Source organism: Nerophis lumbriciformis, linkage group LG11 (genome assembly GCF_033978685.3).
Source record: "Nerophis lumbriciformis linkage group LG11, RoL_Nlum_v2.1, whole genome shotgun sequence".
Classification (NCBI taxonomy): domain Eukaryota; kingdom Metazoa; phylum Chordata; class Actinopteri; order Syngnathiformes; family Syngnathidae; genus Nerophis; species Nerophis lumbriciformis.
The window spans coordinates 6,803,728-6,820,006 of NC_084558.2; the positions used below are offsets into that span (position 1 = coordinate 6,803,728).

A 16,279-nucleotide genomic window follows, 5' to 3' on the forward strand; every position below is an offset into this window, starting at 1 on the left:
TTAAAAAAAAAACTACTGAGTATCACGGCTAACTTTGTAATAACTAGTGCAGGTTGTACTGCCTCCTACTGGGGCTCCCTGGTAGTGTTTCCGAAATGGGTTCCAAAAAACGTGGTTTATTTGATGGAGGTTAGGTTTTTTTTTTTTGTTCAAATGTAACATGAATAGTGTCCCTCAGTCCCTTTATAAAGCTGCCATATAAAGACAACATGTTAATATCATGTGAATAATGTGGTCTCAGATGCTAGCTTACCTGATGACGGAGTTCCTCTCGCGGTGTGCAACGTAAGCGTTGTCGGTGAAGAGAATGGTGTGATACGGCACTACCATGTCGCACGTGGGCAGAATGCCGCGGCTCATGTGGTTAACGCTGTCCAAGACACCATTGTACACAAGTAGGTCGTCCACAAGCAGCTGCAAACACACACATAAAAAGGAATTTATAGAAAGTTTTTGTTACCGTAAAAAAACAAATACATGGCAAAAAGGCTCACTCCAAACTCTTTAACGCCCCTCTGTGGGGTTTTGGAGTAGTTCCAGAGTTTAATCATGGACACAGTCACCGGGTGATCAAAGATGACGTACACACGGTTCACCTGGATGCAAACAAAAGATTCAAAGAGTAGAAACGGCAAAAATCCTCTCTCGTACATCTTACCAGTCCAGGCAGCACAGGGGCCAGCCACGTGTGCCTGCCATCATTGGCGCTGTTGACACCATCTATTAATTTATCTGGAGTCCTCACGTCGCCACTCACGTTGTCCAGCACATTAACGCTATCTGGGAAAGCTGCGATGTCTGGCACACGTTGAGGAACAGATATAAATGTTATGACATGATTAATACATCATTCATTTAACACCGGGGAGGGGCATTTAAACAGATTATTTGGTGCAGGCTTGAACAAGAAGCCATTCAACTGCCTATAAATGCTGCATAGATTACAGTCTAGCGATGTAACGACATGAAAATGTCATATCATGGTTATTGTTATATTATATATTGTCGCGATATTTTTGAACGTGCTCAAAAGTACTTATACACACACTGAAATCTTTTGAACTAGTTATTTAAAAAAAAAAAAAAAAAAACCTGTTAGAAAACCCACATTTTGCATGTTTTGTGTTTCTAACGCTTCACTGATAGTGTTTTAGTTTTAGCATTTTATTTGTTTTAATGGCTAAAGCTTTAATTGTTTGAAATATTGGTTTGTAATTTACGATTTATTTAAATGAAAAGTGCTTAACAAATCAAATCTATTATTTTTTCTGGCGGGCATTATGGCGTCCTACTCTGTTCAGCAGTCCTTGAACGCACCGCATCCGTCTCGTATATAATTCCTCCGAGTATAGAACGATCACTTTGTTCTGTGCACAACTGAATAGCTTAGTTACTCAGACAGTAATGTGTTTACATACTGTAAGCTTAGATTGGGGTATTTCATTTCTTATTGGGGGAAAAACATTGTTTCTTGTTTTCATGTTAGCGTTTAAGCTAGCGACCCGGCGCTCGACAGTCTGTGAGTTTATTAAAAAGTGTAGTTATCGATTCGATGATTTTAATTTAAAACAGTAACACTAACTGTCGGGAGTTTGTTTTTTTAAAACCGCGGTTATCATTAATACCGTTTATCGTTACATCCCTATTCCAGTCTGTTAGTTATGATATAAAAAAAACTGGCTAATCTACTGTCACGCAATACAACTATACATACCAATATGTGTGCCTTAAATGATATTAATGCTTGATTGGCAGACAGGCATTAATTAGGGCAAGGATCCTCTAAGAATTGCTTTGTTTTCTCTTATCATTTAATATTTTGTACTGTTATTATAATTTCAGCAACTAAATTGGCTTTTGAGGGCCTTAACACATAAGCAATAGCCACCAATTCTCCCAATAGAAACAATTTTATACATAACAAGATTCACGACATAAGCTGTAAAACGCACAAGTAGTCGGCCATTTTTGGTGAATTTGGCCCATTTATTTTTGCAGCATAACACATCATAATCAGACCTAATCAAATTAAAAAAAATTTTTTTTCAAGATTTGGTTCGGACCTTTTAAGATTGATTACTATTGAAAACCACTGCTAGTAGCGATCTGCAAAAAAGATACTGTTGTCACTGAGGTTGATCTTCTCGTTGTTCTGGTTGTAGAACTCGACACCATTCAGGCCGATGTAGTAAGGGTCCCCCCAGGTGGTTAAGAGCTGCAGCTGAAAGATGACTGGTAGGTAGAAAAATAATTAAGGAATAATAAATTTGAAGTTATTGATAAACACAGTCGTTTTGTATGAGTGGTGTTTGGTGAAAGATACATCCACAAGGCATGATGGGAGCCTCATAATCCATGCTGGCCTGTTCTGCTCTCTTAACGCTTTGTCTGAAGTGGACACAAGTGAATTGTTAAATGTGTGACTCTTAATAATTAATGACACACGTACGAAATAGTGTCTTCTTACTTGTCAGGGTACTCTTCTGCACTCTTGTTGTCGGTGGGCGCCTGCATGAAGTCCACAAAGAGGACCTCTTGAGCAAAGTCAAAGTGACAGTTGCCTGGTCCTTTCCTGATCAGAAAGCCCTCCGCCGGGGAGATGACCACATCGTCCATGATCACATGGATCACTTTCACCTGCGTACAAATATTCAATGTAAAAATGTATAATGATCAACATTCATTTGTATACACCTTTCTCGTTATTATCTCACCCCTCTATATGAATCCTCAGGGGACTTGTTGTAGTTCCAAATGCGCAGTCCGGCGATGGTCTGAGTGTGTGGGAAGCTGATGGTCAGAGTGTGGGCCTCTCCATAGGAGAATGGAATCAGCCACATGTGATGGTCGTCCATGGTGATGTTGTGGCCGTCTATGATCCTGGAAAGTCACAAAGACAACTTAAAAAAAAAAAATTCCAAGTAAAAAAGTACCAAGCTTAATAACGTATTGACTCGGATACATGACAAAAATGAATAAAAGACCATTCTTGTTTTTCAAGACCTGTTTGAGAAAAAATATTTTCTAAGACCTTTGTTTGGCACCACTTGTTGATTTGCTTGTGTAACTCTCAGGACCCCGAGTATAAGCCAACAAGTCTTTTTTTGTTTCAATTCAACAATGAATTTAAAGGGGAACTGAATTTTTTGGGAATATTACCTATCGTTCCCAATACCTGTGTAAGACAAGAACACTTGTTCAAAATATATTTATGCATTTTCATTTGTAAATTACGGCAAGTACGAGGTGGTTAACAGTGCAGCTAATGGCAGTACACTATTCCCACAAAGCTTTCTAAAAAACATCCAAAAAACGCCAACAATACTCCATTTACATCTTGTGACCCGAATATTAACCAAGTATTAGCGATATTATTATTACAAGCGCTCATGCAGACTAACTATTTTTAGTGATCACAGAGAAGTAATTAACTTATGCAGCTACACTATTGCTTGTATTATGCCACGTGACTTCTTCCTGGACGTGAAACAGTAGTGGTCAACCAAGCTCAGATGGCTGTTATGCAACAAGCAGCGCACAAACTATCTGAGTAAGCAAGGGGCCTAGATCTAGATCTTCCTCCAAAAAGCAGATACGTGCAAAAAATCTAACTAAGCAATGGAATAGATCATTATACTTTATGAAAAAAAGATTTGTTGAGTGATATTAAGGATTATCCAATGGTGGAGTTCCCAGACATATCGAACTATCTTGTGCTTAAAACGTCATTCTACACAACAAAACAGATGAAAACCTGGAAAAACATGGATGTCTACAACTTCTTTGTGTTTGGCTGGGTCAAGTAAATTGGTATCAAGACTCTCTCGGATAAATATGCCTTGTTTTTGCTCGGTTAAGGTTGCATTTCATGATTTTACTTTGCGTCTTGGGAGCACGCGTCCATGTAAACAAACTACATCTGATGACTAGCACCCGACAGCTGACACCCGTGACTGCATATCCATTTAACAAACTAACAATTACTGAATCATCACCATATTTTATTTTTGTCATGTTGTCATATGTACTCTGATACATGTGTGTACAACATAAAGACGTAGAACGTCGGCATGGGGGCGGCATGGCGTAGTGGGTAGAGCAACCGTGCCAGAAACCTGAGGGTTGCAGGTTCGCTCCCCGCCTCTTACCATCCAAAAATCGCTGCCGTTGTGTCCTTGGGCGGGACACTTCACCCTTTGCCCCCGGTGCCACTCACACCAGTGAATTGAATGATGAATGATAGGTGGTGGTCGGAGGGGCCGTTGGCGCAAAATTGCAGCCACGCTTCCGTCAGTCTACCCCAGGGCAGCTGTGGCTATGAAAGTAGCTTACCACCACCAGGTGTGAATGTTTGATGGGTTCTACATGTAAAGCGACTTTGGGTACTTAGAAAAGCGCTATATAAATCCCAGTTATTATTATTATTATTAACCTTTCCTGACAAAGTACTGTATCTGATACAAGTATCTGTTTGTTAAAAATGTAAATACAAATAAATGAAGTGATCACTAACCTTGTGCGTTCTACAACTCTGCTCCCTTGGACTATAGTGCGTGACACTTTTCTCGTCGGCATTTTAAAATCTCGCACTCTTCCGCCCTTTATGATTACCTCTCGAGGGACTCTGAAGAAATGTTTATTCTTTTCGCAATTTGAACGGATCGTACAGCCGAAAACAACGCAAGGATAGGGCATTTTTCTTTGAGAAAGGCTAAATGGCGCCTAGTACCCATTGAGAACAGACACTCGCTTGACCACCACGCATATTTAATGAGCCGGACGTGATGTCATGTAAACCCAAGCAATTGACATACTGAGCTGGTGAGCAGCTGCATGGCCTCTAAACGGGTGAAAGTTAATTGTAGATTATAAATTATTATTCTCACCCGGATAGCAGAAGATTATAGCCATAAAATGGGAAGTTGGTAAATTTTGACATTCAATTTAGACACGGAGATGGCGAGAAAGACAGGAAAAAACGGAATTACAATTATTTCTTCGTCTAAAAACGGGAAGATATAAACATCCCATCAGTCGGCATTCCAGTGTGAGCAGATATTGTACAGTAAGTGAGGTTTTATTATGTTTGTTTTTTGCATTTCTTGTTCAGCACTTCGGAATACTACTATATGATGCTTAGTGTTTCACAAAAGCTGGATCTGTTTAGCACACAGCTTCTAAAACCTGTAGCTCATTCTCCTTATATTCAGGCTCAAAAATATAAGGTTCTGGTTCATTATTTGTCCCAAAGTCATCTTTGTTGTCTCTCAGGAAGTCTGTCATGATTAGTAGTAGTAGTTGTTGTTGAAGGGAAAAACAAACCTTGTGATGAGTCTGTGAAATTAATGCGCCGCTGTATGCTTAAAATTACTCAAATACCGTATGTATAAATTATATGTATATACATGTTATATAAATCTGCCTGTTACTACATTACATTTATGCTTAAAGCATGTATATAAAACGTTGGAGGTTTTTTAGAGCACTTTGGAGGCGGAATACAGTGATTCTCATTGGCTCCATTGTTAGCTGATTTTTGCAAATGTTTATTTACAAGATAGAATGCGTAACCCCCTCTCCGCCCATAAAAACCTGTTATTGTCTTACATAAGGGTTGTGAATGATAGGCAAAATTAAAAAAAAACGGTGCAGTTCCGCTTTAAACCTTTACATACCCATAGTTATAGTAATCATAGCCACATAGTTTTTTGTTCAAGAGAGAACATTTGGAGTGTGGTGCTTATTTTATTAGGTGGAACAACTGCAACAAACTGGAATAAATTATTAGAGCAATTTGAAAATTTGAAACATGTCAGACATACTTATCAAGGGTGCGCAAGTCATGATCATATTTGGGTAAGTCATTGAGGTCCCTGGGTGAAGCGGCCATGATGCTGAGGTCCAAAGGTAAACCCTCTCCATCCTTCCCCACCACCTCCAGTCCTGTTAAACCCACGCAATGAGAGTCACCCCATGTTGACATGAGCTCCAGTCGAAGGCCTGGTGGAGTTGAGCATGGAGAGAGAGAGAGAGAATGATTTCAATGATTGCATAACAGTAAAATGAAGTGGTTGTGATGTAAACAGAAATCTTTGTGCTCACACTTTCCAGTGTACATCCCAGGGATCTGCTCCATGTTCACCAACGGGCTCACAGTGGCATTGAGGTGAAGATTAAGCTGTAATACACCACAATAATTATTTTGTTTGGATAGTTAACATTAGTTTTGGGAAATTCTACAAATTTGGGTATCTATCCAATAGCAAGTAGTTACAGGGGCAGTATTGGCCATATCAATGTTGATACTTCAAATGTTCAAGATAATTGGATGATTACATTGTGTATCACAATTATGATCAGATAAAAAAAAAAGGATAGCGGTGTAACAATAAAATGTTTATATTTCAATGATGTTATAGTATTGGCTCTGATTTAAACCATTCCTTGTCTAGCCCTCCTGTATCCAGGGACTTATTTCCTGTGTTTGTAAACAATAACAGAAACAAGAAAATATTTTTTAAAGGTAAAAATCTAACCACTGTGGTATCGACCTGATACTATAGTACTGGTATTCTTACTGTCAGTATTTGTATGAATCCGTACACCTTTGTTCAAGAGCTTTATCTTGCACGTTTGTTCGCTTGTCGCTGCCATATTTGCCGGACAGCTAGAATGAGTCATCAATATGCATTATCACAATATAACGATAGTAATAAAAGCTCTATCGTCGGCAAAATCAATAACATTTATATTGTCTTTATCGGGCAACCAGACTACGATTGTTCTCTGAGTAATTTCACTAAATCAAGTCTTTTCTAACATTCCAAATTACAAAACACTACAAGTAAGTATTTTTATTTGTGCAGATATCGTATAGGGTTAATATTGGTTTTGCCTGATACTCAAAGCTCCAACATCGGTATGGTATCGAATGTGAAAAAGTTGTATTGGAACACCCCTCGTGTTGCCAACTTAGTGACTTTTAAGTTATATTTAGCGAGAAATCAGAGCCCTCTATTCTACTCTTTCCAAAAAAAGAGGTGACAAATCTAGTGAAGAGATTTTTGGACACTCAGCAGCAGTGAGTGCTGCTGTGTTCCTCTCCCCTATTTAAAATCACTTCCATGGGGCTCTGTCTCGATTGTAAGAAAAAGACAACAAAAAGCGGCAAAAGAAAATGCATCATAACCAATTATGCAAATTTGACGAAGACGTCTGTCTCAGTCTTCCTTTCTCATTGACATGATGCCGCCTTTGACCTGCCCCTACCTAGATGAGCCCGCCCAGCACTTTAAAAATTAGTTTTGATTAAAAAGTAGGCTTTGCAACACACAAGATGTACAACTAATGTTGTGGCCAGCGTGCGTACAATCAAAAACACTTGTTTGCTTACAGCAAGGTCCTCCTCCCTGAAGCCGGCCTGTGTAAAGGGTCTTTCCTCCCCCTCTCCGTCTGCAGTGCGAGGCCTCTGCAGCTCCTCCTCATACACGGGATTCTCAAAACCTTTATTTTCACTGAGGAAGGTTTCATCAAACCGGGACATCGCCTCTAGGATCTCATCATCGGTAGTAAATAAAATAGTGTCTCCGAACTGATCCAAACCTGCATTTAAAGAAAATGTTGTAATAAAAACAAGTAAAATGGAAGAGTTTTCTCCCATACCTCCACAGAGCGTCCCAGAAGCTTTGGCGATCTCGCCCCTGAAGATGCACCGCCCATCCAGCAGCATCTCCACCTCCTTCACCCCACGGAAAGAGTGGATGCGGGACTTGTTGTAGTTCCACACACGGATCATGGCAACCTGGTAGGGGTGTCCAAAGTCCAGGAATATAGTGTGGCTACGTCCAGGCGTGAACGGGGCGAGCCAGAGGTGCATGTCGTCCTGCGTGCGATTAACGCCGTCGATCAAGTTGGTGACCACGCGAGGGTCCTTTCCGTATGCTGGGAGTATGTTGATGTCTGGGGGGTTGGCGGTGATGTGCGCATTTTGGAGGGGCTCTCCACTAGAACTGAAAACCTCCAGGCCGTTGAGGCCGACATAATGGCGGTCCCCCCAGGTGGACAAAATGTTAATGACCAATCGTTGGCCTTTGGGAAGCACCGGGATTTCAAACTCATCCTCTGCCTCCATGAAGGAATCCATGTCAGGGCCCTCACATGGGAGCTCTTTGGTGGCAAAAGAGGAGGATGGTGGACTTAGGGAGGTGGCTGAGGGGGTGACGGGGGCTGCAGTGGGGCCGCGGCTGTGTTGCTGCTGGAAGTCATCAAAGATGTCGCCATCAAAGCCCATGTTGGAGATGCGACCACGTTGGCACTGGTTGAACTTTGTTAGGGAGTCCCAGGACTCCATGAGATCATCTTGATGGCTGTGCAGAAGGGGTCTCGGGGTACGCTGCCTCCTACTGGTGCTGATCGCTGGCTCTGCAGAAAACAAACAATAGGAATTCATATTTTCATGATGAGCAAATATGTGTCCAGCTAGTTCATACACAACTGTAACAAAGAGCAAATGCACCTGTGTTTGACATAGAAGCAGACTTTAGGGGTTGCTCCTCCATCTGTCGGATGTTTCGCAAAGAGCTCCTTCTCCCACTGATGGGTCGCTCCTGCTTTGTTTCCCCGAACTCCTCCATCAGGTCACAGCTCTTGTTCAAAGAATCCCCCTTCCACTGCGCTCCGTTCGCTGGCCTTTCCCCTCCCCTACACACCCGCCCTGGGTTACATGCCAAATCCGGGAGTAACGAGGAAGACGAAGCCGATGGAGATGGAGATTTGGACTCTGCGGGTTGCTGAGGCACCAGCCAGCGTGGCTTCTCCCTGCTGGCCTCGCAGCCCTCGGGATTGGCTCTCTTCAGGGGCTGTAGCCACTGGGGGGTCATTCGCGAGGAGGATGGCTGCATGGTGACGGTCTGCGCCATGGGTGCTGAATAGTCCTGCAGTCTGTAAGGTGGACGCTCCTCTGAGGTGGACAGGTCAAAAGAGTTCCTATGTGCGGAGGAGCGCCGCCCAGAGATGGGTGGGAGAGGCGTGTGCGGACCCGATTGTGTGTCCATCATAGCTTGGCTTGATGCTTCTGATGGTGGCAGGACTGAACTGTGGTGCTGGTGTGTGCTGCTGCTGCTGCAGATGCTGCCCTCCCTGGCTTTCCTATCATCATCATACCGCTGGGGGCTGGCCCCGCGCAGATTGTATCCTGAAGACGACGGGCTGGAAAAGAAGGAGTCTGAAGCCTGGAGATCCTGGAGCTCAATTAGAGTGCTGTAGTCAAACACCTGATTGCCGCAGCCCCTCTCCAGCTCTCCCTCAAATACCAGCGTGCTGTTGAGGTACAGCTTTATATGGCATGCACCAATGTCGAGTTCCTGAAAGGAAAAAGAGAGGGAAAAACACTTTGAGTAACTAACTCATTCTATTTATAGAACACTTTTTATGGTGCACAAAGACAGGTCGTAGCTAAAATTACATCACAGAGCATTTCACTTTTCAGTATTATCACAGCAATAGCAGGGTAAACACATTATTAATTCCACTTTAAAACTAAAAACATACATGAATGATTTTAAATGATAACCACCAGCTAGCTAGCACAGAACAACACCCGTATCATGTGTTATAATAACCAAGTGTCCATCTCATGTCATACACATTGAATAATTTGTCCAAAAAAGCACTGAATGAAGCTAGCTAGCACAAAGTAGCCCTGGTGGATAACAAGACATAACTGAGACACAACTTAAGTCCGCCTGATCCTAGTGGCAAAGGACCAACTCAAACCTGGATCAGCCTAGAATCTTCAAACTTGCATCGCCTTACCTACTGGGGTCAAGCAATCACCAAGAATCTGCCAGACTTTAAGGAAATTGTTACGATTAAAGTAACAAAAGCAAAACCTATCGAGCAGTAGTAGCACTTAATGAACAGCGATGAGGATGAAAGACAAGCCCGCGCTTCCTCTTACACTAATCTTCCGGGATAATCTCTCACTGCCCCACATTTGGACAGACTGAGTGGCAGCCGAGCCAGCCACTGCTTAAAGAGAACTGCACCCCTGATGTAACCACACAAAGGGTCACCCCGCATTAGCAAAAAAACAAAAACAATACACTGAAGCCAAAAATTAAATCTGATATGAGGTGACAGGAAAGGCAACGCTACTAACATTGAGGCTTCTGTTGTAGTTCCAGATTTTGATGCGAGATATTCCAAAATCTGCAGCGCGCTCCATGTTGCGGACGATGAAGTAGAGCTGGACTGGGGGGTGAAAGGGACACGTCCACATGTGGCGCTCCTTGGTCGTCTGTAAACCCACAAGAGCAGACCAAAACTAAATCAGTCAATGCCATATTCTCTCTGCGCAAGCAAATAATCATGTAGAAGTGCATGTAGTTTTTGCAAATACGATGGATTACATGTACAGTATTATCTAGTGCATTTCTCCTGTAGCTAAATAAGGCATCAAAATGTCCAACACTCATTATACGCAGCACAGCTGCACAAGAAACTACACCCATATTATGTAATAGTGTTAAATGACCATATTTACCTAATATAAGACGACCCATTTTTGAAATAATGTCTTTATAAACATTTTTGGAGAGCAAAGTTTGTATAAACCCCCAAATATAAGACAAGCCCAACATTTTGAGACAATTTTTTTTTTTTTTTTTTTTTAAATTTTGAGACTATTTAACAAATATATATATATATATATATATATATATACATACACATACACAATATATATAAATATATATATATATATATATATATATATATATATATATATATATATATATATACATATATATATATATATATATATATACACATACACAATATATATAAATATATATATATATATATATATATATATATATATATATATATATATATATATATATATATATATATATAATAATAATATCCAGGTAAATACGGTCAAAGCGAAGCATGGTTACGTCAGTTAAGGCTACATTTTTCTGTTTAATTATTTTGATTCCCAACTGCTGCTTTTCTTCATGAGATCCAAAAGAAATTAAAACAATATACAGTCATATAGAAACTATAACAATCTTACAGTATATTATGTAAAAAATAAAAGTACATATAAAATATCCAAAGATATACCTAATAAATTGGAAAATAAATGTTTGGTTCCAAACATTACTACGATAAACAAATTTCTGCTAAGTTGGAATCATTATTAAGCTAATATTTTCATAGCTATGGCATAAAAAAACCCTAACCGTTCTAATAATTGTTTTTAACATTATGAGAGCCCTCTAGACATGAAATAACACCCTTTAGTTCTTTTACACTCTTTGAATCTAATATAACGCTGCCTGTGGATGAGCCAATCAGTGGCCACGATACTGAACAATGCGATCTGATTGGTTTGGACTCCTCGAGAGGCCAATTTTAATGTCGTATTGATATTTTCAGCTCATTAAGCCACGTTTATGCTTGAAAATGGCCAAAAATAAGCCAAAAATGCTGTAGAATATGCTTAATATTTTAATAATCCACGATGTATCGAAGACGACTGAATAGGTAATTTATTAATCTCAGGTATTATCTTTGCTTTGAAACAACAGCTAATAGCATTTTTCTCTTTAATCTATGGCAGTCGTCTCAGGCTAGTGATGCAAAATTTAATATTTTAGTAAATTATTTTGAACTAAATATATTTTTATGTATTATTAGTTACAATTAGTTTGGAAAGGAGAATCTGGGGAGTTTTGGTAACAGAAACGTTCCTAAAGAAAGATAGCAATGAATATTTAAGTCTTTAATGTACCGATACCTACGGTACTTTCATTGCTGATGTAATAATGTAGTGACGCCACCTTATCGCAAGGCCAACACAGTTAGACAGAGAATCCTTCACACACTAGCAGTCACGTTCAAAATAGCAGTCGTTTCTGTATTATTTATTTCACTAACTGCTTCTTTGCTCTCACTTTTACCATCATATTTGTACACATCATATTTGCTGTTGTTGTTGTCTCTATGTCTTCCTTTTTTCTCTCTTTCTATCCCCTCTGCACCAAATAATAATATAAATCCATTTAATAAAGTCAAATACAAATAAGGCAGCAGGAGAAGTATCCCACACTTCTCTTTTGTAAAGTAAATTTGTACAGCCGATATGGGCATCTACATCAACAATATGATTTGCCTGAATAGCTGGACAGGACAAAAAACCAATTGCGGTAGCTTCCTCATGTTTTTGTAGTGGTTGGTATTCGACTATACAGCAGATGGTGAGACTGAAGGCCGTTTAAAATACATTTTTAATACAGGATTAAAGAAAAATCTAAATGAGAATTTCTACAATAAAAGAATGTGTATGCAAATGTATTAGCTAGTGCAAACCGACCTTCGCCTTGCCATTGACAAGTGCCGCCAGATTCCCAGGATAGTCTGCGTTCCTGATGTCGAGGTCATGTGGCGACACGTACAGTTTTCTGTTCCCGGGTCCAAAAAACTGCAACTCAGTAAGGCCGACCTGGTGCTCATGGCCCCAGTTGGACAGGATCTCCATCGTGACGTACAGAGCAGGGGTGACCTCCTGGGAGCGCCTCGGCTGCCATGACGACAATAGAAAGCGATCTCAAATACTGCAGAGTTAAGGAAGGTCAACGTAGGATGTCATACTCACCGGCGTTTTGCTGTGGTCTGTTTTGCCACCCTGAGGAATGTTGAAGGAGGGTGCAGCTTCTAGCTCCTCCAAGGCTTTCAGCAGTTTGTGTTGCTCCCTGAAAGGCGACATAACACACAATTGTTCTGTTCTGACCTCTCCATCACCACCCCAAAGCACTTTGTATTTTATTGCATGTTAGAGAAAGTACAAAGTACATTGGATTACAACAAATACAAGAAGGAAAATACTAATCTGCTTTTTGTGTCTTTATTTGTCATATTTTATCATCAAACCTGGAGCCCATGAGTGTGATTCTCTGCATGGCCAGAGTGACACTGCTCTCCTCTCGGTCGTTGCCTTTGCCATGCACTAAGCCGTTCATCATCTGTTGCCCTCTGCCCTGGATCAAGTGAAGCAGAATGGAAGAGTCAGACACACACACACAAAAAAATATTTTGGGACAAGGTTTAGTAGAGAGCCAAATCTGGGGCTGGATTAAAATCATACAGTCAAAGTAAGAATACGGTCACAATAATGGAGGTGTGAGCTATGCAGACCATGTTGCGAGCGAAGAGCTCAGGACTATTGTTTTCTCTCTGGATGGCCTGGCACACCCCACGTGCGACCTCATCTTGGTCCTGCTTCTCAGTGAAAGTCCTCCTAGCGGTTGACAGGGGCCTCTCTGCCTGACTCGCTGGCCCTAAAAAAACACACACATGCTCTTGTCATCTAAGCGATACTATACTGAAACATGATCTCAAATGTTGCAAGGCTGGCAAAAAGATGTACTTGGACAATCCCAGCTGTCTTTGGAAGGTGGTCTATCCAATGTTTTGCTCTTCACCAACACTGGCTTACAAGGTATGAAAGAGTCACTGTTTTCCTTCCTCTTCGCAGACAATGAACGCTCAAGCTTACGATCTAGAAATAATTCAAACAGAAGAAAAGAAGAAGAAATAATCGCCGCCAACAAACAAGGAATAGTCACCTAACGACAAAGAAAAAATAACCGCCGCCAATGAAGAAGAAATAGCTGCCGAACAACCAAGAAGAAATAGTCGCCAAACAACGAAGAGGAAGTAGTCTCCGCCAATGAACAAGAAATAGGCCTCGAACGACAAAGAAGAAATAGCCGCCAACAAAAAAGAAATGGCCGCAGCCAGCAAAGAAGAAATAATCGCTGCCAAAAAACAAGGAATATTTGCCAAACAACGAAGAAAAAATAGCCGCCGCCATCGAAGAACAAATAGCCGCCGAACAACAAAGAAAAAATAGTCGCCAAACAACAAAGAAAAATAGCCGCCGTCAACGAAAAATAAATAGCCACCGAACAACTACAACAAACAGCCACTGCTAACGAAGAAAAAATAGCCGCCATCAACTAAGAAGAAATACTGTAACTGACGCCAACGAAGAAAAAACATTTGATTAAGGGCTATATAAATACAATTACATTAATTGAATAATTGAAATAGCCGTCGAACAACAAAGGAGAAATAGCCGCTGCCAACGAAGAAGAAATAGCCGCCGAACAACAAAGAAATAGTCGCCAAACAACGAAGAAAAATAGCCGCCGTCAACGGAAAATAAATTGCCGCCGCCAACGAAGAAGAAATAGCCACCGAAACAACTAAGAACATATAGCCACTGCTAACGAAGAAAAAATAGTCGCCGCCAACTAAGAAGAAATACTGTAGCTGACGCCATCGAAAAAGAAACAGTCGCCGCCAACGAAGAAAAAACATTTGATCAAGGGCTATATAAATTCAATTACATTTATTGAATAATTGAAATAGCCGTCGAACAACAAAGGAGAAATAGCCGCTGCCAACGAAGAAGAAATAGCCGCCGAACAACAAAGAAATAGTCGCCAAACAACGAAGAAAAATAGCCGCCGTCAACGGAAAATAAATTGCCGCCGCCAACGAAGACCAAATAGCCACCGAAACAACTAAGAACATATAGCCACTGCTAACGAAGAAAAAATAGCCGCCGCAAACTAAGAAGAAATACTGTAACTAATGCCAATGAAAAAGAAACAGTCGCCGCCAACGAAGAAGAAACATGTGATTAAGGGCTATATAAATACAATTAGATTAATTGGTTGTTTGAAATAGCCGTCGAACAACGAAGGAGAAATACTCTCCGCCAACAAAGAAGAAATAGTCGCCGACAATGAAGAAGAAATAACCGCCGCCAACAAAGAACATATAGTTGACAAACAACGTAAAAGAAATAGCCGCCGAACAACTAAGAAGAAATAGCTACAGGCAACAAAGGAAAAATAGCCGCCGCCAACAAAAATAAATATCCACTGGAAACAAAGAAGAAATAGCCACCGCCAACGAAAAACAAATAGCCACTGAACAACGAAGGCCAAACTTGTGATGAAGGCCCTAGAGAAATACATTTTGATTGATTGATTGATTGACAACACTAAATTGTCCCTAGTGTGTGAATGTTGCCTGTTTATCTGTGTTGGCCCTGCGATGAGGTGGCGACTTGTCCAGGGTGTACCCCGCCTTCCGCCATAGTGCGGCCTAGTCCTAATGTGAAGAAAATCCCCTCCTAAGCAGTCAGTCAATGGTGAGTAGACATGTTAACATACAGCGGTGAACTTATTTTTACACTTATGTGACGGTTAAAAATATTAAAATCTAAACGTCCGTCACGTTATCAGCGGAGAGTGAAGTTTTATAATACAGTAGCTAGCTTCTTTCAACATTCACATGACATAAAAAATGTCAAAATATTACTTAGAAATTCGCTTTAGAAGTTTGTATGACAGAGACAGTTTGACACTGAAACTGATCAACGGTTGCTTACTTCCAACAATGTGTTTGTTTATTGGGATCATCAAGAAGATATTTACATATTAGAGTGGACGGTGACACCCACCTTTAGGTGCGGGTCCAAAGTCAAGTACAATGAGGTTTGCCGGGTCAAAATGGCTATGGGAAGTTCCGGAACGTGCATTGGAGGAAGACTTGGAGGAAGGCACAGGAAGTCCAAGTTCGTCTAGACTTTCTGTGCTCTCCTCCCGCTCGATTTGCTCCTCCACCCACTCTTCGTCTGACTCCTCCCCCGCTGAGCCGCGGCTGCTATGCCGCATGCTGTTCTCCAGGCTGCGCCTCAAAACCTGGTTTAAAAGGAGGTCAGCGTTAACTGTCAATCAAGCAGGTGCACACACTAATATGTGCATTGTGAATTAGGGGAATAACAAACATTTTTAGAATCCTTATCACCTTCACTTCCTCGAGGTTGAGAAGCACCTTCTCGTTGTGGTCCTGATTCGCTTGGTCTCCTTCGCTCTCGGGCCGGGGATGCTTATAATTGTCCCTTGGTGAGCGGGGAGCGCGAGGCGAGCGTGGGCCTGAGGTCTGTGTGAGGAGTGGTGGTTGGAAGGGGGCAAACGGCAGAGATGGAGGGATGCTAAATAGTACAGACAGCTGCTGCTGACACACACAGCCCCTCCCCTTAATAGAAATAAAGCACCCCCACACACAGGCTTGGTTATATGTGCACACTACCTCCATGTCTGTGCTCTCATAGGGCTCAAAATCATCCGAGTAGCGCTTTTGCGGGCATATCTTCAAACTCAGTCCATCCTCTGTCCGGATTATGATGGAATCCTGC

The 16,279-nt window shown here is 41.2% G+C and overlaps 1 protein-coding gene across 3 annotated transcripts in view; it reads right to left on the minus strand.

Moving 5' to 3' along the window:
• Positions 1-16,279, minus strand: part of katnip (katanin interacting protein) — a 32,801-nt gene that overhangs the window by 6,909 nt on the left and 9,613 nt on the right. For all 3 annotated transcript variants that reach the window (XM_061967535.1, XM_061967536.1, XM_061967534.1), the window contains exons 6-26: positions 16,174-16,275; positions 15,889-16,023; positions 15,542-15,782; positions 13,433-13,564; positions 13,201-13,343; positions 12,937-13,043; positions 12,662-12,758; positions 12,380-12,586; positions 10,160-10,297; positions 8,516-9,362; positions 7,663-8,421; positions 7,394-7,602; positions 6,103-6,178; positions 5,823-6,000; positions 2,715-2,880; positions 2,468-2,637; positions 2,324-2,388; positions 2,122-2,232; positions 659-798; positions 495-596; positions 254-414 (exon numbers count right to left, since the gene is read on the minus strand). In XM_061967535.1, coding sequence (XP_061823519.1) covers positions 254-414; positions 495-596; positions 659-798; positions 2,122-2,232; positions 2,324-2,388; positions 2,468-2,637; positions 2,715-2,880; positions 5,823-6,000; positions 6,103-6,178; positions 7,394-7,602; positions 7,663-8,421; positions 8,516-9,362; positions 10,160-10,297; positions 12,380-12,586; positions 12,662-12,758; positions 12,937-13,043; positions 13,201-13,343; positions 13,433-13,564; positions 15,542-15,782; positions 15,889-16,023; positions 16,174-16,275 — 4,286 coding nt within the window. The remainder of the gene's footprint in view (positions 1-253; positions 415-494; positions 597-658; positions 799-2,121; positions 2,233-2,323; positions 2,389-2,467; positions 2,638-2,714; positions 2,881-5,822; positions 6,001-6,102; positions 6,179-7,393; positions 7,603-7,662; positions 8,422-8,515; positions 9,363-10,159; positions 10,298-12,379; positions 12,587-12,661; positions 12,759-12,936; positions 13,044-13,200; positions 13,344-13,432; positions 13,565-15,541; positions 15,783-15,888; positions 16,024-16,173; positions 16,276-16,279) is intronic.